Here is a 25454-nt window from a genome sequence, read left to right as displayed (position 1 = left end):
GCGTGTCCAGAGAAGGGCAACGAAACTGGTGAAGGGTCTGGAGAACAAGTCTTGTGAGGAGCGGCTGAGGGAACTGGGGTTGTTTAGTCTGGAGAAGAGGAGGCGAGGGGAGACCTCATCGCGCTCTACAACTACCTGAAAGGAGGTTGTAGTGAGGTGGATGTTGGTCTCTTCTGCCAAGTAACTAGCAATAGGACGAGAGGAAATGGCCTCAGGTTGCGCCAAGGGAGGTTTAGATTGGACATTAGGAAAATCTTCTTTACTGGAAGAGTGGTCAAGCATTGGAAAGGCTGCCCAGGGAAGTGGTGGAGTCACCATCCCTGGGAGTATTTAAAAGACGTGTAGATGGGGTGCTTAGGGACATGGTTTAGTGGGCATGGTGGTGTTGAGTTGGCAGTTGGACTTAATGATCTTAGAGGTCTTTTCCAACCTTAATGATTCTATGATTCTATGATACTTATGTGATGGCAAAGAACACGAAATATGTAAAAAATGACACGAATATCACATCATTCTTTTCGCCTCGACTCTCCTCATCTCATCATCGCTCAGAGATTCACACATTCATGAAAATCAAAATGGCCAGAGTACTTAGGACAACAACTGTATGTACACAGAAATGGGTTTTCACTGGAACATCTATACAGTAAGGCCTTCAAGGATTAGCCTAATTGCTTCACTGAATCTGTCTTAATGAACTTTTAGATTTGTATCTATCTCAGGATTCATTATTTCCTTCAACTCAGTCTAAGGATTACTGACTAGCTTGTGGAGGCTAGCAGTACTAGTAGTCTGATTGCACTGCATTTTTCTTTGTATTTCTCTGTAAAATTAATGAGGTAATAATCAACAAATTATTCCAAAGATATTTATTTCTTTCTTGTACATGAATTAAAAATCTTACCAAAAAATGGAACGACACTTTACTGAAATATATAATCTTATTCATACATCAAGCATTTTTTTTAATATACGCTAGAAAAATAGAAATTTCATCTTGGACCCATATAATATTCTTGCAGTACTGCCTAGAATGTTAAAATGTTAAAATAAATATTTTTTCCTTGAAAAGGGATGGTGCACATTGCTTAACCAGACAAGCATAAAAGTAACAAAAAGAATTCAGTGCAAATTTCTGAAATAAGCATTCAGATTACCTTTCCTTTCATACATGATTTCTAAATGGTTAATAGTTCAGGTTTTTCATATCCTGAAACAGAGTTGATCAGAATCAATTGAAAAGAAAGTTGAATAAGCTATTGCCTCTTTGTCTTGGAACCTAGTTTTCAGCAATGTCCTAATAAACTCTTCTTGGAGCTCTCTTTTGACTTGAAGTTAGGCAGAATTTGCCAGAGTGGAAGTAAAATATTTTTTTACTTCTCACCTAGAATGCTTCAAATATATTCAGGTTTTACAGAACATTTTGGCCGTTTGCTGTAGGTGGCTGTGAACTGGGGTCATAGTTAAAATTTACAGAACTACACATTAATTATGTTCAAAATCCTGTCAATTATTACTTTTAAAAAGTTTTGTAGCAAAGAGTTAGATATTAATGGTAGTTTGATAAACAGGTATTTAAGTTGAAAACATCAGACTGCATCTCACACAGATCACTTAAGGATCTCATTAACATCCATTTTCTGTATGTTTTATGTACACTCAAGTTGACATTTTGGTTGAAGTTCACTCCACAGAAAGTGCCTCTTGCATGATTAAAAAAAAAAAAAATTAGGTCTTTTTTTTTACTTGGAGGATTACATAGGTTTTGGTTTAGTTCTCAACACAAAATGTACATATTATTTTATACATGTTTCTAAGGTTTCAATCCCTTAGAAAAAAAGAAGTAAAATCAAAATACAACTTCTCCATCTGCCCTTCTGAACACAAATCCTACCTCAAGCTTTAGCACTTCAAGAGTCAGACTGTCCGCACAACCAGAGCTAGGTGACACCTTCTGGATAAAAGGTCAGGGTTGGACAAAACCATTTAAATCAAACTCAGTGAAATAATTTCAAAAAATGTAAATGTCCTAAAAAAATAGAGTTAACTTTTTTTCATTTTGGATGATTCTAAGTCTGAACATTGGACTTCTAGTCCAAAAAGGCCATCTTGCTGAATTTGGCTAGATTTTGAAAAAAGGAGAAAATTACATACAACATATTTTGCTATGCAGCTTCTAAAACTTGTAATTATGGCCACTAAAATCATATACTCAGTTAAAAAACAAGTACAAAAAAAGAAAATTCATACAAAATCAAGTAATTATTTAAGACTTGCTCAAGGATGCTATTGGTCTGACCTTGCAAAATGCTTAGGCAGGTGCTTAATTTTAAGCATGTGAGTCATTGTGCCAAGAGAGATTTTATGGTGAACACTAATGCACAAATATTAGACTGGCTCTTCTACTTCAAGATAAGCATGGACATAAGTGCTTTGCTGGATATGGATCAGGATGCTCAGCACCTAACAGGACTTTAGGCGCTGATCCAGCAAAGCACTTATCCACACGAACAACACTGCTGACTTTAAGATCACTGCTCATGTGCTTAACATTAGGCATGCTCGTAAGTGCTTTCCTGGAAGGGCCCGATAGACCAATAGTGTATAAGCTATAAAATTTGAAGCAGTGTATGTTTAACACACCGCATATTTAACAATGTTAATCTGCTGAGATTTGCTTTTTCTTGGAACAGGGCATGTCTAACTTCAAGCATTTATTTTCAGAAAGTGCGTAAAAAAAGCCTTTAAAAGCTGCTTTGAGATTATGGCAAGTTAAAATAATATTAGCGCGTCTCCTTATGCTCCTTTTATTTCTTCTTTGCACGTCTTTGCGCAGGCATCTAAAAAGGAAAGAGAAAACCCTAGTCATAAACATTAATCTACTCAAATAAGCATCCATGCATTTAGTTTCCCTCCAAAAAACATCGTCAGATGCAACTGAACACCTGAAAACAAGCATTACTGAACTCCTCTATATTTCAGATCTGAATGCAAATTCTGCCAACTATGCTGCCTTTTCCACTGAAAATATTCAAATCACCAATTGTCACTTCTACAAATAGAACTAAGTTTATTACTTAAGACTGAAAATGATGTGCAAGTCCAACCCTTACATATCCCTAAGTCAGCGCTGGTATTTCCATATGAAGTTTTCCATGCCCACTGATGTCAATCCATTTACAACGTGAAGTCTAAAAAACTGGAAATGTAAGAGCTGCTTAATCCCAAAACAACAACTATAAAAGCATCACAACTCATCGGATATTTACATGAACATTTAGAGATGGCATGTCAATGCCAAAAAGAAATAAAGTAAGACCACATTTCTATAATGGTGCTGGCATATTGTTTCATACTAAGCTAACCAAGGAAGAAACAGCAAAGCAGCAGTTCATAATGACCTACTGCTACTGCTGGCCAGGCATAGTAACTATATTTAAATCCTCGTTGTGGTAGGAAATATTGTTTTATGTATTTGGCACCACATGCTCTTCATAACTTCTTACAGCTACACATTGAGGAAGTTTCAAAGTTACTAAATGTATTTCATTCTCTCCTAAAGGGAAAAGTTTTTGTTTTCACGTAAAAGCTCTAATGGCTTTTGGAAATGGCTTATTTTTTTTGTCATGCACAAATTCCTGCTCAACCAAAAGCACAGTCACTAATAAAATTAGCATTGTTGTAAGTTACAGCATAGCTGACAGCTGAAGTTGAGATGTGACACACTAAAGCACAATGCATCTATGCACAGAGGAAGAACTCTAGATTTAGTCCTTGAGTGCAGCGGCAGATGTGAAAGTCATGTACAGAGAAAGAAAAAAAAATTGGTACCCCAGATCAGAAGTCAGCACAAAGGCCTCCCATCTCTATCAGAATTGCCCTCCTCCTGTCCTAAATTCTGACCAGAGAAACTGGGACTTTTTCTTAGAAGAAAGGTTCTTGAACTGTTCAGTTGATGAAAAGATGCATTTCCAAAATTTATTTCACAAAACTTTAAAAGCCAAACCCCTAAAACTAGTAGATGTCAATATCCAGAAGAAGAGCTTCTACCAGTGTATCTGTCCTACATCATAGTTCCTGTTTCTAATGTAGCTCTCTCCCACTCTTGGTTTTCCACTCAAACGTCCATCCCATGCTTGCCTGCCTTATCAACATCTTCCAGTGCTTGGAATTGGCTTTCTATTAATAGATACACAATTCCTTTCCTCTCATTTACCAAAATACTCCCTAGGTTGTTGCTTACTGCACAGAACTTGTCCATTAACATGACAGTATGTGCCTGTTCTTTTTCTTCTTTTTTTTCATGACATTATCCTGTACTTTGAGTGGTGGTTTTCGAAAGTTGTCGTCACTGGTGCATCCCTTCTCCTACCAATATGAAGTTGGGGGGGTTTCTTTGACTGCCAAATAAACTGCTGAGCTAGGCTGAATGTTCCTCAAAATCTAACCCTTCCAGTTCATGACCATAATTGCTCATTCCGTGCTCACCAAATGCCAGTTCCTTCCAACCATAGCAAGGACCCATTGGATAAACCAATAACGTGCTGCTACAGGGCTGGTCTTCACTTACAGCCTAGACAAGTAAGGTAGGAAAAAAGCAAGATGGCAATTCTAAAGATGGTGCACATAGAAATTGTCACATATATTGACACCTACTATTACTTTTTAAACTCGTCTGATAGTTAATGTCAGAAAAGGAAACTATTGATAAGACTGGTGAAATTCTGCTAAAGACAGCTGAACAACAAGGCAGTGTGGTATAACCGGAATTTCTCTATGGCTCCACGTAGCAATTCCTGCGTTTTTTTGTGTCCCCTACTGCTCCCCACCTCCTTATATTGTTTCGGAAAGTTGACATTCATGACTGGAATTTTATTAAAGCATCAAATGGCTTGGGATAATGATTCTAACTGAAAAATCAATAAAGTCTCTGCATCTGAATCACACACTTCTCAAGCTACTAGTACTATGGGCTGATTTTCAGAGATAAGGAAGACTTACAGTACTGATTCCTTAGAATGCCTGAAAAGCATTTTTTTCTAAGGAACTTCATTTTGGTTCTAGATAATCCACTTCAGACAAACATTTTTAGAACCGGGGACATTAACTGTATGCTATTGGGAGGCCATCCACATTTGTTAACTAAATCTCTCCGTAATCAGAGATAATAATTCCATAGATTTCCAAATATTTACCTCTATTTGGAATTCCAACCATACTCACTTCCCCATTTACAAACTATGCCCAAAACTTTGAAAAAAACACTGGTTTGAAAGGCATACAAACCCCAACAACAATTGCAAAACTGCACACAACACACAGCAAGGCTTCTCATACATTTCTAGTTGGAAGAGAATGCCACAGAGCGGCTTAACCTAACAGACACCACCGTAATCCGTGGGTTGTTAATGGCAGCAAGTAAGTCTGAAGTGGAAAAATGGCATAGTTATTAAAAATGAAGGAACTCCTAGCTTCTCTGAAATTCCTCATTATCAAGGGATACAGGCAGATTCTCTACTGAGCTGAAGTAGCAACGAATGACGTATTTTAAAAGCGTCTTTCTAAAACACACATTGTAATTGATCCACAGTAACTGCTCAGTGCAACAACTGGTGGATGAAACTATGAGTTAGTGTCGTGTAGAACTGGCTAGACCCACACAAATGATCCCAGTGACTCCATCCCTTTTTCAATTCGGTGAATCAGGGAAGTTGCAACATAGCAGATAGCTATCCCTCTGAATGTATAGGAATACCCTGTAATGAGGAAAGAACACACCCAAGAGTGAGTAGTGTGTTTTAAGTAACAGTCCTACCTTGTGCAAAACTTCATAAAACTAAACCTTATCCAAGACACTCATACTTAAGCTTTTGAATTACGCATCCAGCTCCAAATAGGCTTCTTTAAAAGCCCCAGTTTTGCCTTTAAATAAATCTTTCCCTAATTATTTTGTAAGGACCTATTGACCTTGGAACTGAACACAAAAATACCCCTATATTGCTATGTGTTAAGAGATTTATCATGTAAGCCCAAAGTGATGTTGTAATTCTTTAAGGATTAAAATTTATACAGAGGAAAATACGAAAACCCCTTAAGAAATGTTCCGAAGCCTAATCTAACTCTTGAAACATATAGCAAATACAACAAGCACAAATTCGTTACACAAAGCACTTTATTGCATTACATGCACATTGACATTTATTGCAATTTGTTTCTAACATATTCAAAACAACCAAAATCCCAATATAGACACTATCTTTGCCTCGATAAATTGCCACCAATAGCAATGCTTACATCAGCACTTAGATCTCGGTCAACATAAAAATCTAACGATGCCATCCTACTCTGGTGTTATACTGGGTAAATATCTCCAGAAAGCCTCAAAAAATAATGCTCCTTATGAACGAAACAACTCTCCTTAAAAACTCATCAAAGGAGGGCATGTTTCCAGCCCAGAATGGAGTGCAGTGGAGAAAACTCTGTGGTGGTCTTGACTGAGCTTGCTCTAGAACAAGCAGCAGTACAGTATGGTACCATGCTAATCCTTGCTTCTCAGCTCACAGGACCATGCTAATGCAGCTAGGCTGTCTTCCTGACCCAGGCTGGAATATCTGCATGGTACTGCCTTGCCCCACTGAGGCATAACACCTCTGTCCCACACTAGCTCACAGATCTCTCCATGACACTCCACCATGTACACAGACTGCATATACTATACTAACAAAAAAATCCAGAAGACATCGTTAGCTTAACATAAAAATAACCACTGTATAAAACTCTTTCAAGAGCAAGTCTTTATTTTGATGCTCTAGGTTTGGAGCTGAAGAAAGTAGAAATGGATTTCATTCCACTCTTATCAACTTTGGCCAGAGCCTTCTGTGCTGCAGACATCTTGCTGTTTGCCTGTTAGTGAAATGATAAACAGAAAAAGTTAAGCAGCATCTCCATAGGAGGAGAGTATAAGCTACAAACTCCTAAATACAGAAGTCAAGGAAGAAGTTGAATTGGTTTTTTAGTATACAGCAGTAAAGATAATGTTATGCAGGCTTTAAATTGTAGGAGAACAACCTTACTAAACAAATTTGAGATTATTCAAACAGAAAAATACTTGTCACGAATTACTTAACCTCAGACAAAGACAGGGAATCAATTACAAGGACAAGGAGGTGAAACATCTTTCCTTTCTGCAGAATGAGGTATCCCAACTTAAACGTTTACTTTGGGATAATCCCTGAGTGTATATTAAGAGGAATAATGCATGCAATATAACAGATGCATACTGTACCCTCCAACTCAATCTCATGATTATGCTGTCAGCAGGCTGAATTACAGCCTTGCATTACAGATGATGAATAATTCACACTGATTTATTATCAAAGATTCGATGCGCAGTGAAATAAAGGGAAAAGAGATGGAAGAACTAAGAATGAAGAAGGTAACTAACATTTGCAAAGCACTTCAAGGCTGCTGGGACAACTTCCCAGACTTTTACACCTAAAACACATTTTATGAGCCACGTTTTATAGAGCTGACCTCTTTTCTTTCTTACATTTTAAAATGTTATGTTTTAAATCTCTAGCTGTTTTCCCTATTAAGAAAACTTTGCATTGACCTTTCTTTATGATACTGCTCAGTCTGCAGGACTTCACAATTACAATACTTGGGATCAGCTAGAAGGTTATGGATAGGATGAAGATATGCAGCAACAGTATGATCGTCTGTGTTACTATACAAACAAAAACACTGCCAAAGTATTTAAAAAAGAGTAGTATACTGTACAGAGTCCAAGAGCTCTCTTTTCTTTCCCAGATTCTCTCATCAATGTGCTTCGTTATTTCAGAAGTAAATCATATTTAATGTTAAAATGAATTATCTCTCCTCAGCCTATTTCTATCTTTATGATCAGTTCAAAAGCTATAGGTACATAATGGGGGGAGAGGGGAAACATGCGTATTTTAAACTATTTATCACCTTCACTTAGGGGGCAATCCTCTTCTTACTTCAAAACTAGCATGTGCCCTGAATACAAAAAGTTCTGGGTGTTTTGGGGGGAGGAAGGAATGCATCTGTCACCAGCTGCTTCTCTTTGCAAAGGGATAAAGAGTAGTCAGCATTAGTCTGAAGGTCACAAGACCAGCACAGAGGGCCTTTTTGGTTCCCAATGGACTGAAGAAGGATTCATTTTCTTCCAACGTTCAGAGAAATAAGCCAGTGCAAGCCTCACAACTTTGGCACACACAGACATAATCTATTTCTTTTCACATCTCTTTCACTCTCCTAGGAATAGTACAGTGGCAGGCACCACTGGACTCAGATTTGAATTGGCCTCCAAACTTGCGTTGGAGCTGGCAATCAGCAAGCTCTGTGTTGATTTAACTTCATTAAGTTGACATAAGTAAGCGCACAAGCAATATTTCTAGGTAAAAATAAAGCCTGTCTTAGCATCCCTTGGAATTTAAGTGAATGCTGCCATCTTTGTTTCTTTTTCAAATAACTATAATTTAACAGTTGCTATCACTAAGCCATAGGATTTCTCATCTAAAGATCTCAAAGAGCTTTGCAAACATCAGCTGAGCACCTTAACACATGTCAAAGTCTGTGAGGTTCACTGGAATGTTCACTGATAAAATACAGTCAAACAGTAACAGTATAGAAGAGTTCAGAATGGGACAGCAAGACTATCAAAGTCAAATTAAACCTGAATGAAAAGCTCAAGGAGATATAACTACAGACATCTGCCATTTTGTATTTCTCATGTGTTTTGGAGGAGAAAAATAGGCACTCTGTGCTCATGTTGGATATTAATCTGTGCTTTAGCAAAACATGCATGAACACAAGGCTTGCTTACCTTTTTGGTTTTCAGATTCTTGCTGTTAAACTTAGTATAGTCGTCTTCTGCTTCCACAGGGACATCTGATAATTTCCTTTTCTGAAATGTTAGAGTGAGGAAGTTGCTCTGTCAACCATTTTTATGATGTACACACATGGAAGTTTAAAGCTTTGGCTTTATAACGTAACCATAGCACCAAAATAAGACTGGCAATCAACTGAAGAATCTGCAGTAACAGTGGAAGATTTCTCTTTGTAATTGTCTTCTTTACACATGAATATATACCATCTCTACAGTATTCAGAAGAGATCATTCAGTGTCATGGGGAGCATTTTCTTCTTCCTAGCCTTCTGAAGAATGACTTCTAGAAATCACTTGAATCCCGTTTTTAACTTCCATGATTGTGACTTTGGTGTCAGAGTGTATTTAGAGAACCTTTACGGAGCAGCTGTTGGAAATTCGTGTCTAACAGCCAGGGAACCTAGACTCTGGTCCCCATGGTCTCACGGAACTGTGCAGCAACTCCAGTGTTATTGCTATCTGCCAACACAAGTGGATCATCATCTAGTCTATTATCTAGTCTATTATCTGTTTGTGCACAACCTTTATAAGTAATTAGTTTCTACAGTTTGGCAACAGTGAAACACTGACATAGTTCTGCTGACTGCTTCATCGCTTGAATCCAACAGTGTATTAAGAAGCTTGACTCTGCATGTGCTGGTTGCCTTCTAACTTCAGAAATAATGGAAGTGAACGGTTCTCGGCACTTCACATGATCAGGCTGTAAGAATGAATATTTCTTTCCATAAACTGTGAGCATGTGTTTAGTTTAAAGGTGAAAACTTCCTGGTATGTTTCCAAAAGTGAAAAAAAAAAGAAGTATTTTACAACACTGTATTTTTATTATTATTATATATCTGATATTACAACCCTGTCCTTAATATCCTGTGAAATCTAAACTGTGGCCTTCCTAGTTTTTGTGCCAAAGAGAGTGATTTTGCAAGCAACTTGGATGGTACCATACATTTTAAGATCCTGTTTTATTCATTTTGTTTATGGTGCTTGTGATCTCTCTCTCTACCCGCCCCCCCCCCTCTTTGGCACAGAAGCCAGGTCTGCAGCTTAGATTTCTCAGCTCTTAGAACCAGATCCAACAGCAGCCTTTTCTTTTGATTTCAATGGGATCTGGATCAGCCTCTCTAGGAGGCTGTTTACTGTGCTGTGATTACATTTTCAAATGACAATCTAATGAATAATTACTATTCTTCTCTTTTTGGAATCTGATAAACAAGTTTTTAAAACTTACAACAAAATGTTTGCATTTCAGCAAAACATTTGCTGTTTAGCTGTAGCAGAGCCTACACATTCTTTGTAGATGTCTGTCATCTGCCAACAGCCAGACGCCCAGGCGTCAAACTGGACAGTATGACGATTACAACACAAGATCAATGGCTTACAATTAATACAAAGAACATGTAGTTTTGATTTAATCATTAAATCACAGAGTCCAGACTGTACCCAGTTTACTCTTGTACTACAAGAGAGAGAACCTGTCGCAGCTTTTCTGTTAACCACTGAAGCTTCGAAATCTCTCCTCCCTTCAGAATTTATTTTAACATCATTTCTAAACATGCGATTATTTTACCATAATAGGAAATAAGTTAGACCCTTCTTTATTTGCAATAATCCTATACTATGTCTGTCAATACACCTTGCCCTCATGAAGAGAAATGTCAATGCAAGTGAATAAAAATGGTCTGAAGGGGACTACAGGTTCCAATCTACAAGCCTGCCTTGCTCCTCTGAGATTGTGAAATAAAGGAGTGTTTTAATCTTTGAAGTTGCAAAGACTTAAACACAAAAGCATCATACACACCCTGGTCAGTGCTCTGGAAATTAATCAGATCCTCAGCAAGATTTCAGTGAACAGTTCTAAGCCTCATTTCCTCTGCAACCAAACTGCTGAAATAAAACTATTTATAAAAATAGATTCTCAGAACTATCCCAATGGTATAAAAGCTATTCGTACATAATATGTAATGTACTTCACATGTAGTTTAATATAGTTGTTGTAACATGCTTATATGGCTAATGAATATCAGTTGGCTCCTGATGTGTGTTTAATATTTCTTACAATGCATAAAGATAATTCTTAACTGAATCAAAGGGCCAAGTAACTGTGCAGCCAGAACAACTGTCCAACCACATGGAAATAACTTAAATCCATGGATATACATTGGAGAACAAATGCTATTAATAACAGTAGGGCCCAATTATTCCTGCATGTGCTAGCTGACATACTGCTTAACAGAACAGTCACTGAACCAGCCAGAAATGAGGTTATTTTAGACTTTGCTTTGGTAAGTAGCAGGGACATTGCAGGAAAGGTCGGTGTAGTAAGCAACCTAGTTTCAGTAGACATAGGGTGCCTCAGTTTGAATTAAATGGAAAGGATAATCAGAAGTGGCGTTCTTGATTTTAGAGGGGCAAACTTTGCAAACCATATGCCTTACTTCTCTAAGCCAAAGCAAAGGGACTTGATGTGTGAGGAGGACACTTGCAAAAGAAAAAGATGGAAGAAGTGATTTTGGATCTTTTACTTCAAACAAGGTAAAAAATCTTAAAGGAAAGAGCTTCTCAGACTAAACTATACAAATGCTCACACAGAAGCACACATACTCCCCCCCACCCAAAAAAAAAACATACTAGGAGTAAGCAGAATTCTACAATGAACAGGGAAAAAAAGACTGCCAAAAAAAAACCAGATTTGTTTTAGGGGTCAGGTAATACTGGGATAAAGTGAGAACTGCCAAAAGTCAAGCTGAGTTAGACTTTGGAAAGGAAATTAAAACAAATAGTAGAAGGTTGTTTAGCCACAGAGGGAAAAAGGGAATCAAAAAAGAAAAAGTGAAGCTGCTACACAGTAAGGATTGGATAGATATTAAAGCTAATCTATGTGTAGCCCCAAAATGAAATAAATCCTTTGCCTCAGTAAATTGTTTTCAATAAAGATGAAGAGGTTAAACACAGGGGCAGAAAAGAGTATAGAAATCACTCTATTCAAGATAGAAGTAAAACTCAATATGCTGACACTGTTGGGATACTGCCTCAGAAATCACAAGTCCAGAGGCAAAACCTGGCAACCGTTCTATCAGGTAGGGACCATATTGCTGCAGAATAGCCAAACACCCACCTATATGTAAAGAGTAGGAAAAAGTGATAGTAGGCCTCAGCAGAATGGAGGAGGGTGAAAAAGTGAAAGACGGAAGAATAATTAAAGATACAGAGTAAATGAAAACTAAATATAGGTAATGCCTAGTGACTTATCTTTTTTTCTCAAAGATAACACATTTTCTGATGACAGAAAATGTGAAGGATTGCCAGAGGACTTGACATGGTGCCACTTAAGCAACTGAAATTATAGAAAACAAAGATTGCGTAAGAATTTTAAGGTAGGTAAGAAACTGGGTAAAAGGGAAACAGGGGCAAATAATGCAGAAAGGGATGTCGTTGGATTGGATGAAGATTACTAGTGGAGTGCCACGAACAGTACCTACTCAAAATGTTCATTAATTGCTAATTAAACATAACAGCATGCTAACAATTGCTGAATGTGCACCACGGAGTAGCATCATGAATACCTAAAGAGCTTTTAACACTATGAAGGAAAAGCCAGAGAACCTTCAAGACTGGAAACATTAAAAACAGATGAAATGTACAGAAGTACAAGGTCATCTACACAGCAGCTAACTGCATGAACTTCCTGTAAATCTGAATGCTGATCAACTAAAAATTGCAGTGGAGAAAAAAAACCAACTGTGTGTCTTAAGTGTTCACAGCATGACTGTGAGCTATCTGGTACATCACACAGTAATAGAGGCAAATGGGATTCTAAGATGTAATGAGATAAAGTATTCCCAATTAAGACAAGAAGGGAAGAATGCCATCATATTGTACCAGTAAAGGTTTTATCATGAATAATTATATACGATTCTGGTCACCTGCTTTGAAACAACTGAATTCATCTTGGAATAGGTGTAAAGCAATGTTCCTGCAATGATGAGGGAATGGAGAACCCATCTTACACAACCAAGTTTGGCTTCACAAAATGAAAACAGAAAGGATATGTTTTCCCTTTACACACTGAGAGAACTAATGTTAGGGAGGGAAAAGAGCCATTTCAATTAAAAAAAAACAATGATAATGTTAGCATAAAAGCGCAGGGGAATAAATTGGCCATGAATAAATTCAAGGTGGAATTTACAGGAAGGTTTCTGAGCATCAGAGGAATGAGGTTATAGAACAGTCTTCCAAGAGAAGTAATGGAAATAAAAAATCCTAATGAGACTTACAGTGAAGAATGGTCAGTGCATGAGAGATTATCCAACATGGTTGTCTGGGAATCCATGACCCAGGAGGTCCCTTTCAGGGTCCTCATAAATTACATATGAAAGAAAACCTATGAGGTCATAGTGTCCCATCAACCTCAATAAAACTAAATAAGCAAAACACGTATGAGAAGACTGCTGACCAAAAACATAAAATATGTCTTCCTCTTTCCCTCCCCTTTTTTAAATAGGAAAACCAACCAAAATATTCCTTATTAAAAAATATGAAGTACCTGGTAAATTTCTTGCATTATTTCAGACTGGCTTTTCACAAGGCTATCTAACTTACTGTATTGTACCCAGTGCTTGGCCTAGTCTAGTTTTAGTAATAATTCAGAGAAATTAGCTTACAGCACAATGTATCTGTCAATATCTTAATGTTCTCCTACCTTCAATGGTGGCTCTGGTACGGGGCTTTTAACTTCTGGGAGCCTGTAGAACAAGAGATTTTAAGTTATAAATTAAGATGGCTGGATTGCACAATCTAAAGCTTATAATTCCTTCCCCACAAAGGCCGCTTTGGTTATCATCTGCTCACACATGGCATGCGTTTGCAAAAAAAGCAGCTCATGGACTCTGTATTTCTGACTTAGATAACTAAAACAGAGCCAGGCACCATACAGAAACATGAACTCTCTTAAAAATTCTTATATCTGGCAACTAAAAGAGGAGAACTCCACCTTACTTTTGAAAACCTTGGTTTTCAGAAAGATGGTATTAAAAAGCACATAACATCTCTTCAATGAAACTGTTAAGCTATGAGACTTCAAGCTGCAAATTGCGTATTTTTCCATAGGCCACCATAACCCTTTGAACAGAACTGAACTGAGGGGCAGGTGCAGGGTCCCAGTGATGCTCCAAGCAAAGTCTGCTGCTGGCAGGGAACACCAGGATGAGAATGCTGGCTCACCTTCCAGATTTAAATATAAACTAACACAGGTTAGATATGTGAAGTCAACCCCCAGCACCACTGAGTGAGTAGGGAAAAGGAAAGGGGACTGGGGATGAGGATTCTATTCCTGGCTCTGCTGCTCGTGCTTGACAATTCTGGACAAATCGCTTTAACTCTTCAGATTTCCTTCTCTGCCTTGCTTTAAAATGGGATACATTGCTCAGGGTTTCATGATGCAACTGTGATAACAGACATATCAGACATGCATTACATCTCTTCTCCAGCCCATGGTCCTTAGCATCATAGGAACAACAGAAAGGCTGTTTCAATCTACATTTGAAAAAATCACATTTAAAGTGTGGCAAATATAATCTCATTGTGTCATTCACTGCAACCTTGATGAACAAATCTCAGTATTCAATAGAAATGACCAAAAGGACATTAATGCATGCCATATAAAACTAGCAGCTAGCTGGAACAATACTTACCCTAAGTACTTTAACAACTCCTTACTCAGATCTTCAGGAATATATTCTGATATTAACCCATGGGCATACCGTACATAGTCTTCAGGAAAAGGGCAGGGAGTGGGAAGGAGAAGAAAAAGAACATTCACATTATATAGTCACGTTGCTTTAGCCATGCTGCATGCGCTACCATAAATCATAAGGTTGAATTAATAGTAAGAGACTTCTAATGAATACACTGTGATGGTTCTCTGTGTTGAGTAGTTTATGTTATATGACACTTGTAGGTTTATTTAAAAAGTAAAGACTTACTACACTCACTTTGTCAGCACATGTTATTAATATCTGCTGTATGTACTTTACAAAAGCAGTTCACTTTCTGAGAATACTAGATATCATGTATTTTTCCGAAGAAATTAAATTTTAAAAACCTGCAAAAGTAAAAAGCTGACTCAACAGAACACGCAATCATTAATTTTAAAGCATCTGGATCTTACAATTATTTGGCAAGGGCTTCAGTACTAAAGTACATTTTCTGGCTTCAACTGAAAACAATTAGATGAGACAATGAGTCTATTTCAAAGTCTTGTACTTAATTTCAGTACTTTACGGAAAATGCCAAGGCCTATCTAAACATCACTGGCAAGACGGGATAATTATCTGTGGAAATATGAACTACTAGAAGCTGTTTTCAGTGCCGGGCACTCCTGCTATAAATGTTTTTCTGAGAGACTGGGAAAAAAAAGTGACCCTTTTATAACATGAAGTCCTAAAACAGATCTTTTCTGGTCACGTTCTACACAAGCACTTACTGATCATGGGCTAGATCTTTTAAACTTGCTGTTGTTGGGGCTGCTAGGGAGTAACTGCACCCACGCACAGGAAGTATTTGCTAGACAGACATTAAACTAAAATCTCGCCTCTGAATTCCATCTACAACAAGCCAGCTCTATCTGTGTATATGCCTACACACTTAAGAGAGTTCAGAAGCAGGTGGTAAACTAGCCTCAGGGTGGTAAAGAACTATTTCTTCTGTGCCAGAGATAGTTTCCTTTTTTTTTTTTTAAATCTAAAAAGCCCAATGCAAACTGGCATTGAAGCAGAAAGCATTAACAAACTGACACCAGCATATGCACTGCAACTATACTGACATCAAATTCTTAGCATCTCCTATCTGCACTTCTCCTTCCTCCACTGCCTAGATTCATCAAGGATTTGTCACTCCCTAAGCCCACTTTAGGGTCAGGAGAGAATAAGAAATAATTCCAATCCAAGACAATTTCACCTCAGCACTTAATATGTCCAATTTATCACTTAAGAAAAATATTCCCATCATTTCACTCTGCATGACACTGAATGGTGAGTCCAAGTCAACTACTATTATTTTGTTCTAAATCCAAAATCCATTCACTTTGCATTTCTGCCTTGAAGCAATCTTCACTGACTTTCTTTACCAATTTTAAAATACCACTGTTTGCCTTCCAGGGAGTCTGTGTTCTCACCCTAGCCTTGCTTTGTTATTAACCTCCTGTCAAACATCAGGAATACTTGTGCACCTCCCTTCTTTGTCTTCTGAATGGAATATTCAGGTCTCACATGTTAAATCTCCCCTCCTTCCCCATTTGCACTCATTACATCCTCCCAGATTTTTGCCCTACAACATCTGTAGATGCTAACTACATATACCCATATATTTATAAGGTACTGAAATTTCATAATACCCCTATGAAAGCAATGCTCTACAGAAATAAATTGCACTGTCATGGCAGTGAAAGGATCAGACAAGAAAATTAGTCTTATTAAAAATAAGTGTTGAGTAAGGTCCATTTGACTTCCTGTCATTCACCTTGCTACATACAGTGGGACTGCCTCCAAAACTTACCTACTTTTAACCCCCAATATTCCTTATTTCAACGCTGCTTTCTTAAATCTAAAAAAGGCTTTTTAAAAGACTATTATATCCATGTTACCGTAAGTAAGGAGGAAGGTGGAAAAAACCTTGCAGATGAGCTATTTAATTACAAATTTCAGAGATAAAGTATTTAAGCATAGTCAAGATGGTTGCTGTCAGGACAATTTTCCCTTTTTTTAAAAAAATGGGGGTGGAGGAAAGGATGAAAAGCTACTGTAAAGTTAAAGTCACTTGCAAGTTTTGCAGCTTTGCCTCTCTTTAAAAACCATGTATAACAATATCTGTTCTATAAAACTGCCTAGTTGCCTCTTAAATCTCATTTATGTTGTTTCCTTTGATATCATTACTTGGTAACTCATTTTCCACTTGGTCAGCAAGTTGCTTTGTTTCTCCTTATTTTTCAACAGCATGTAGACTTCTGAATGTCTTTGTAATAAGAAACAATTTGCTTTTGTTCATTTGTTCTAAACTTTTCTTAATTTTCATCAACATTCAAAGAATTTATTCCGAGTCCATTTTCAGGTTTCTCTACACAACTTCATATCCCAGTAACATTCAGGACATTGCCCTCCCCAGGGAAAAGGTGACTAGAAGCGAACAGGATCACTCCAGACTTTTTGGTACCAGGATTGTCAATTTCAGGGCAATTTAATACACATATTATTAAAGCTTTTGCTCTAAATAAGCACACACTTGTGTATTCTATATATTTGTCACATAAAGTAATGTTTGGACCAGGAGCTTTTACTCTGTGACTATGACTTCCTAAGATCCCTTCCCTTTTTGAAGAATTCTATGAAGAGCATTTGCATGCTAATAAAAATAATAATAAAAAGGAAGTCTGTTCTAATACAGAGACACAATGTCATCCAATAAAGATACCAAAGAACTCAGAAAAGTCAAGGCACACGGTCACAACATACATGGAATTTTCTGTACAAGGAATAAATTTACTGCAAAGGCCAATTCCAATACATTTTAGATTCTAATCATGTGTTTTATCTCCACGTATGCGATTTCACAAAAATGGAATTCATTACAATGTTTAGTTTTCTTACCTTCTTTAGTATCTGTGGTCTGTTTACCGCTGATAAATGTAGCTGCATGTACCCTTTCACCTACAGATATATTGTTGCTTTTAAGTGCTTTCACTGTTTGATTGACCTATAGGAAACCACAGAATGAAATGTCTGTATCAGTGTTGTTATGCCCATGTTAATGCAGTGACAAAGCTCTTGTAATTTTGTTTCAAGCATATAAAATGCTCAAGTTATGGACTGTGGTGAAATTTAATATACATTTGTAATGACTAGCATATGAGCTCAAAAAACCCAAAGAAACTAGCATGTCTTTGAACATGTTGCCTTGGCAACACAGCACCATTTTTGCAGCACCCTAAGATGAGCTGAGCTACTCAGATGCAACTGCCATGGTTATACAGGTGAGAAATACACCTGCTCAGAGAACAGAGAATGCCTGAGCTCAGCTGGATTGCAAAAGCAGTCCTGATGGAAATCAAAGATTAAGGACTTTACAGGGCACTGCTATACTGGATCTAACAGAGAGATAACTGGCAGAAGATATTTTCAACAACACAAACAGGTACCTGTTCAAATGTAAATATTCAGGTATTCATTGCAAAATAGATATCCTCATGCCTCATCATTGCAGAAAGTAGACCAGATTTTGTGCTTGTGTTGACTAATCTAAATGACAAGGTTTCCTTGTATCACATGACACATACAATCTTTTTCTACAAAGTGGCATCATAGTAGGGGCACACGTGCGTGTGTAAAATGAGATTTGCCTTCTTTATACCAAAACACAGACCACGTCAAGCTTAGCTATAACACTAGTTTATTTTCTGCATACTGTACAGACCTCCTGAACAGCGTGATTGGATCAGGATAGCAGCAACCATAGCAGGACCATTCTGAGGAAACTTCACGAGGAAACCCATTTGTAGCACAAACCCAAGGCATTTCTGTCCACCTTTAAAGCATGGCAGAATTTAGAAGTTGCAACAGTCAAAGCTCTCCTCTAGCCCATCTGTGAAGTGGACGAAGCAAAAGACAAGCCCCTCACCTTATGCAAAGCCTACAGAACACACCAATAAGCTGAACTTCAGCTTCTTCTTCTGCTTCCCCACACTCCATGAAGCCCTTTCATGTCAGCCCCGTCAGAAAGAGAAACGTAACGTTTCTTTAATACCTCATCACATTCCCAAGTGCAACAACTTTACTGTGATGTCAGTCCTTCTTGGACAGGACACGTACCTTAAACTGAGGCACACGACATGGCTCAAATGCAGATATGGACAAGCTAATACGCATTTTCATTTTAAACATAAAGCAATTTTGAAAGCAAAAGAGAAACACAATACCTTTTTCTTTAACCACTTCAGTGTCTTCTCTTGGCTGTATTTGTGGAATTTCTGACTGCCAATCTCTGAGAAAAAAACAAGTACGGGGAAGAAAGCCATGACTGGTTTGGATTTTATTTTCAATATATTTAAAATCTTTTAAGTTGTAGATACAGCATGAAAGTTAATTTGCGATTGCACATGTTTTTGATATCAGGGCAATAAGTGTCAAAAATATTGGAAATGTGGAAAAATAAACAGACTGAGCTGATATGCACAAGTCTGAACAACTTGACAATTCTTTAATTAGGCCCTAATCCAGCAAAGCACATATTTTATTTATTTATGTGTAATCTTGGGCTGCCTGAACTCACTAAGACTCTTCTCAAGCCCTTGTAGTTTGCCAAACCTCCACTGCCCTGTGTCACCAGACTGGTCATTTTAACTACTTAGTTCACAGCACAAAATGGTTCCATGACTGCTTTTTTTTTCCTTTTTATTTTAAACATAATATCTTAAATCTTTACTTATTGAATTCCAGCACCTAGTAAGGAGCCAGGAGAGAGAGTTGGTTAGTGAAGACAAACCAGCCACCCTTTCAATAAGCCCTTTTCCTATCAGTTCTCCCCTCTCACTTCCCAGGGTGACTAAAGCAAAAGTTTTACTTCTATCCCCCTTTTATGTAGTTTAGTATAGTGTCAAAAGAAAATACAGAATCTAAAATAGTGAAACACACTCCTTGTGGGAGGAAGTATATGATTCACTTACGATTTACTGAGCAACATAAATTAACTCAATGATATAAGAATTTCAGAAAGTGTTTCTCCTGTGATAACTAGGGTATCATGAACACTTGCCATTCACATGTGATCAGTTATCTGCAGATAGAGTTCACAATGCTGAGGCAAAGGAGAGAGAAAATTACAAAGGCTCATGGAAATTTCAATATAAAAATTCAGTATTAATTCACAGAAAGCTACATTTTGGAAAAGGAATGAAATGCCTAATAAGATTTCACAGGAGATTTTAGAGCCCAGTGTTTCAATATTTTTCTTTAACAGGTATTTCAGTAAGTTTTAATCTCCTGTATACCATTCCCATAAATACCTACATCTGTTTCATGTCATTTACTGATCCAGTTTCATATTCCAACACTCAGTTCATGGAGTCTTCTTCTCCCCTTGCAAACAACAACATATTATTTATGATTCCTTCAGCATTTCCTTCTTTGGGGTTTATCTTGGCACTTTCAAATTGCAGACAAATAGCTAACTATTATGTGCTCTTTGTGTATGCGTGGTGCAGGGTATGGAGAGGTTGAGGAAAGCTGTTTACAAGATAAAGTTTAAATCTATCACAACAGTTGTAGAAGAGTAAAATGCAAAAATTCTTCAGAGCAAAAAGGAAAAAAACACTAATGTACACTTTGCTTCATGAAGTTGATGAGCTGCAGGTAAAGTAATTAGCTGTGACATTGCTGGCTGCAGCTTTTACGACTCAGAAGCTTCTAAATGGCTCTGAAAGAAAAGAAGCAGAAAATGGGGGAGATGCTCTGGATACTTGAACCTGCTTCTCAAAGAGCTAACATGGTTTGGGTCCAAGTACAGTGAGTACGATTCGTGGATTCCTCTCTTATCTAAGAAAGTTCGAGGAAGGGACATCCTCTGGCCACCATCCCCTAACCCATGCTGAAAAGTAATTCTAGTCCGGATTCCCAGGCAGACTCCCCCACAACAGCATGATTCAGAGTGACTCAGTTAGGGAAAGGCAACGTAGAACTGTGAAGCCATTTTCATTAAAACGTGAAAAATAATTACACTGAACCCTTCAGAGATCACTTTGTTTGAAAATATTTTGTGTGCTTGACAGTTTTGACTATTAAACTCTAGAAACTGACAATATTTGAGACCTCTAAAGAATTAAAGTGAGTTATGAAAGTCACAAACTGCTGACAAAAGGATTCAATATTGGAATGTGGATTTAACATGTGATGCACATTTGATATTGGTGAGAGTTAGCGACTATGTTTGATAATATGAGTATATATTGGAAAGCCTTTTGTTCCCTAATGTGTCTGGTGCCTATAAAACTGGTCTGAGACATCTGGAAAGACTGGGTTTGAGAAATACAGATGGAATATAAGTGGTTCTACAATTAAATAATATGTTCAGCGATCGGGTAATCGCTATGTAGACTTGGAAGTTTCCCTGATGTATTGTTGAGCAAACTGCCTAAAGCACATTTTAACATCCATTTTCTCAGTGTTTTCCATAACTCTCAAACTCATATGGCCCCTTTTTTCCTACCTTCTGGGAATACAAGCTTGGCAATATTACTTAGTTATTCTAATCAGGTAAGTTTTCTTGGCTCTTCATGTTAATCACATCAGACAAGATCACAGTGCAGTTTTTGCCTTGCAAAATGAAACAAAGAGTAACACTCTAGAACTGGAATTCATAACCCTTTCTTAAGCCTTCTCTATTGTACTTTCTATCCGATATTCGAATTTATTAGCAAACAACCTGCCTCACCCAGATTTAGCGAGCTGTAACACACCCTTTCCCCAACTACTAAAGCAGGTAACCGGGAATTTAATCCAGCAAAACGAATTTTCAGTGCCCTTCAACACTGAGGCCAGGGAAGGTGGACTTTCTCCTAATTCAGTAAGTGTAAACTGTGAGCGCTCTAGGGTAAGAATTTGTTAGACAGATGTTAAATGCCTTAAGATTAAATTAAGAGTGAAATAATTACATTGTTAGGTTCTGCCAAACAGATCAGAGCTGCAGAAGACTCAACACCACAGACACTTCTTGCCCTAAAGCCCTACTCCTTAAACAAGAAAGGCTACAAAGTGGACAACAGCTTAGAGCTAGAAAAGAGTACCTTAGTCATAATATTGGTATTTTTTACAGGCAATAAACGACATGAGAATATGAAACACATAGAAGTGGATTGAACAGAAAGGTGATCTGTGCATGACAGGCAAGCAAGCGCCAATGTGTTTGTTGCATAACAATATGCTTGGTGTTCTAAAAAAAGAAAGAAATCCTAAGAACAAGCCCCACTGTTACCTTCAACCCAACCCAAACCTGAACAAGAAAAGAAGCAGCAGGTACATGCAGGTACATGCCTAGGGACATCCAAGAACATCACGTACAGCTGGTGTGTGCATGTGTGTACAGCTTTAATGACAAAAGCAATTTTCACCTTACATTTCAAAACAAAAAACAGGAAGTGAACATAACTTCTTTAACAGTTAATATCATTTGCTGGCAAAATGACACAAACTTATAAGTGTAAATAATACCTTACTAAAAACCGCAATGCAAAAAAACAAGCAGGAAAGCATCTTCACTACTGTCTATCAGAATACAGTTTATCAGAGGATGCTCTGATGGATAACAACTGCAAATACAATTTCAGAATGAATACAGAGGTTAAATGTAAGACCTTGACTATAGCAAATATTTTTTTTTTTAATTTTTATTTTGCTGTTAAGAAGGGAACATAAATACTGCCCAAAGGCAGCACTGTTGTTTGGAGGAAGTGCCCCTTCAGAAAAATAATCCTGACCTTGTCCTGCATTTCTATATAAACTTCTTAGTTTGACAGCCAAGAGGATCTGGCACGATTTTTCACCTTCTTAGATGGGTGCACAGAAGTTTAGTACCCCTTCTCTCACCCCTAGCTCCTCAGCCAGTGTTAAACAAGTTGTAGGGCACAGCAATTACCTAAAAGCTTAATAATAGGTTTTACAGGCAGTATTTATAACTTCATAGGAAGGCAAAAGTGGTTTTGCAGTTCAGATGCATCTGTCTTAAAGAAGCCTTCTCAAAAGTAAGAATTCACCCAGAGAAAAAGGTTGCCTGCTCCTAATGACACTGAATGTAACTAAATTTTTCTGAAGGTTCTTTTGGAAATCCAGGAGTATCACAACAGCACGTAATTCCAACTATCCCAGTACCAGCAAGAATGTAACAGCAGTCTTGCTGCACAGATTTAATGCTCTCATTAAAGTGATCATTTTCAATGGAAACGTATCCTGCCCTAAAGTTCAAATTGATTTTCTGGGGGAAGCAACTGCCCTACATTACTGCATACGCACCATATCGTACAGGAAATACTTTAACTTGTGCATCTAAGTCTTTCAGGAAAAACTCAAAGCCCTTCCACATTGATGTTCTATACAGCAATAAGAGGTCTGGTGTTTTAGTTCTTAGCAGGGTTTTCATTCTTCCATCACCTTTCCTTAGCCATTTCCCAATTATCTGTAGATCACCTAAATATTTCTTCTTATATATATCAATGACAAGGGCAGAGTGCTTCGTGAAAGCAAATTCCTAATATTTCTGGTTTTTAATCTGTGTACCTCAACTCCTTGGAGGAGTTGTATATGCATAAGGGTCAGACAGCTTAGTTGTTTTGCACTTGGTGGTAGATTTCATGTTCTCAGACTCCTGTACCTCCTCCTGTAGTATCTCCATCTGCGTGTAGGTGAATCTCCATTCAACTATCAGGAAGTCAGCAAGCATAAGGAGAATGCTCTTTAAAGGACTGAATACAAAAACCGAGGTCTTGCATTTTTTGCAGGTCCAAGCTACGAAAATTATGTAATGTTCCTTCCTCTTCCCTTGAAAGCATGTATTGTCCTCAAATAAAATAAAAGCCCCCATACCAAAGGGAATTCTGGGCAAAGGTTGAGAAAACTATGTACAGAATTGATACTTTGCTACTTTTTTCCATTTAGGTTTTCTCTCTCATACACTTATGCATCCCAATCAAGTTTTCTATTTTAAAAAAATGAAGTCTTCGAACTTAAACCCACAACACTAAATTATGCAAAGCTAGAAAACTTGTGATTTCCTTTCTCAGCAGCATATTCTCTCTTCTCCAGCTTTTTCCTACTTATTGTTTGAATGCTTTGCAACAAAGGGAGAAAAAAAGCCAAATGGACAATGGGTAACTTCTTTCACACCAGACCATCGTACACTAAATGAAGAATTTAGAGAGATGTAAAACTTTCATGAAAAGGCAAAGAAAGTTCACAACACATACAATAATGTCAAGAAGGCAGCTCTGATCAGTTTATCATATTTATGACATCTAGCAACAAGACTGCACAAGTATTTGAGAGTTACAGCAGATAATCTGAGATCCATACATTACTACTCACAATATTGCAATGATGACTTCTGAGCCTAAGCTTAGTCCAGCACCTTGAGTGTTTGGTAAAGCAAAAAACAATATTTAAATCTATCTTATAATGAAGTGACACTAACAAATCCAGTCTTTTTTTTTCTCCCCAAGCCCTTTTTTTCACCTTTTTCTTCTGTTACATGATGTAGGTACTGTTTAACATCTGCACACTTCAGCAGCAATGGGCAGCTGGGGTACTCTGAGTCCAGCACAACTTGACTGAGTGGCTGGAACTTTCCTTGCTGCTGAAAATACATCAAAGGGATTATAAAAGTATTATTATAATGTTAAGACACATATACACACTACACATATATAGAAATATATATGCATGCAATGGCCATAGCTTTAAAATAAAGAATTTAAAGAAGATCATATTTTGAATGGTAACACATGACACATTCAGAAACTGATTACAAAGCAAGCTATAAATGTTTATTTCAAACCAGTAAATACCTGCAAAATGCTGAACTCTTCAATTACCGCACTTAAAAGACCAAATTTAAAACAACATGGGGAGAAACTAATGTGAAGTACAGTGGGATTTTTTGGAAGATGACATAAGACACAGTAATCAGTGTGTGCCAACAGTGTTTTAGACCAAAACCGGTTGGATTAAACGCAGTGTCATAACTTCCATTCAAATTTTGCTTTTCCTGCCATAAAGATAAATCTCAAAGGAGCAGGGCAGCTTCTGGAACACAGTATTAACCTTTCACCTCTGCAAAGTCAATTCCAGTTTGGCCAGAGTATGTATATAAAGCAATTTTGGCACAACTTAAATAGCCCCACACATGACAGAACCATCAAACAAATTTTGCCGTTGCCAAACAATGCATAATCATTCAGCACGGTTTGGCACAACTGGCAGCCTTCCCTTTGGAAAGATCCTTTAGCGCATCAGTACAAAGACTCAGTGAGCTCTCCATCCTTAGAGAGTGCATGGTCTCAGGAGCCAAAGCTGAAGTCATTATACCGGTCAGCATGAAAAAAAACCACTTGGGTATACTGCTTTCATTATTAATTAATCCTCTTGCTAGACAGTCAGAGGCTTAATAAAAGTAACCATCCATTGTTAAATCACAATAAAAACAAGCAAAAAACCCAAAACAAAACAAAACAAAAAACCAGAAAGGATTTAAAGTTTTTTCTCCTGAAAAAGAAAAGGCACAATAGCGATGGTAAAAAGAAGGTTACGAGACACAGAAATAAAGCTGCAATAAACTGTTTCCTATAGATAACTTACCTGCACAAACCTGCTTGTGTCCCAAAGCAAGACAGTCACATTTACATTGTGCAGGGCACAGAGCCTAAGCCAAGAAAGCCTGCTGGATAGGAGATGGCTCTGCTCAGAAGACACATTAAGCAACCCTGCATCACACTATCAAAACCAAAGGATGGTGCAAA

At 37.6% G+C, this 25454-nt stretch overlaps 1 protein-coding gene across 3 annotated transcripts in view; it reads right to left on the bottom strand.

Moving 5' to 3' along the window:
- Positions 1–1614: 1614 nt before the first annotated feature.
- RNASEH2B (ribonuclease H2 subunit B) overlaps positions 1615–25454 on the bottom strand; it is a 43669-nt gene continuing 19829 nt past the window's right edge. Inside the window, exons 5-11 of one of the 3 annotated variants that reach the window (XM_075139676.1) lie at positions 24172–24289; positions 18873–18937; positions 17548–17653; positions 14599–14677; positions 13608–13650; positions 8849–8929; positions 6155–6903 (exon numbers count right to left, since the gene is read on the bottom strand). In XM_075139676.1, coding sequence (XP_074995777.1) covers positions 6796–6903; positions 8849–8929; positions 13608–13650; positions 14599–14677; positions 17548–17653; positions 18873–18937; positions 24172–24289 — 600 coding nt within the window. In that variant the 3' untranslated portion in view covers positions 6155–6795. Of the gene's footprint in view, positions 2841–6154; positions 6904–8848; positions 8930–13607; positions 13651–14598; positions 14678–17547; positions 17654–18872; positions 18938–24171; positions 24293–25454 lie in introns of those variants that run through there. The other 2 variants (XM_075139675.1, XM_075139677.1) reach the window with 2 other exon arrangements.

This window comes from Calonectris borealis, chromosome 1 (assembly GCF_964195595.1).
Source record: "Calonectris borealis chromosome 1, bCalBor7.hap1.2, whole genome shotgun sequence".
In the NCBI taxonomy this organism is placed as follows: domain Eukaryota; kingdom Metazoa; phylum Chordata; class Aves; order Procellariiformes; family Procellariidae; genus Calonectris; species Calonectris borealis.
The sequence above is the reverse complement of the archived record's forward strand: the minus strand, read 5'-3'. Positions and strand labels throughout refer to the sequence as shown.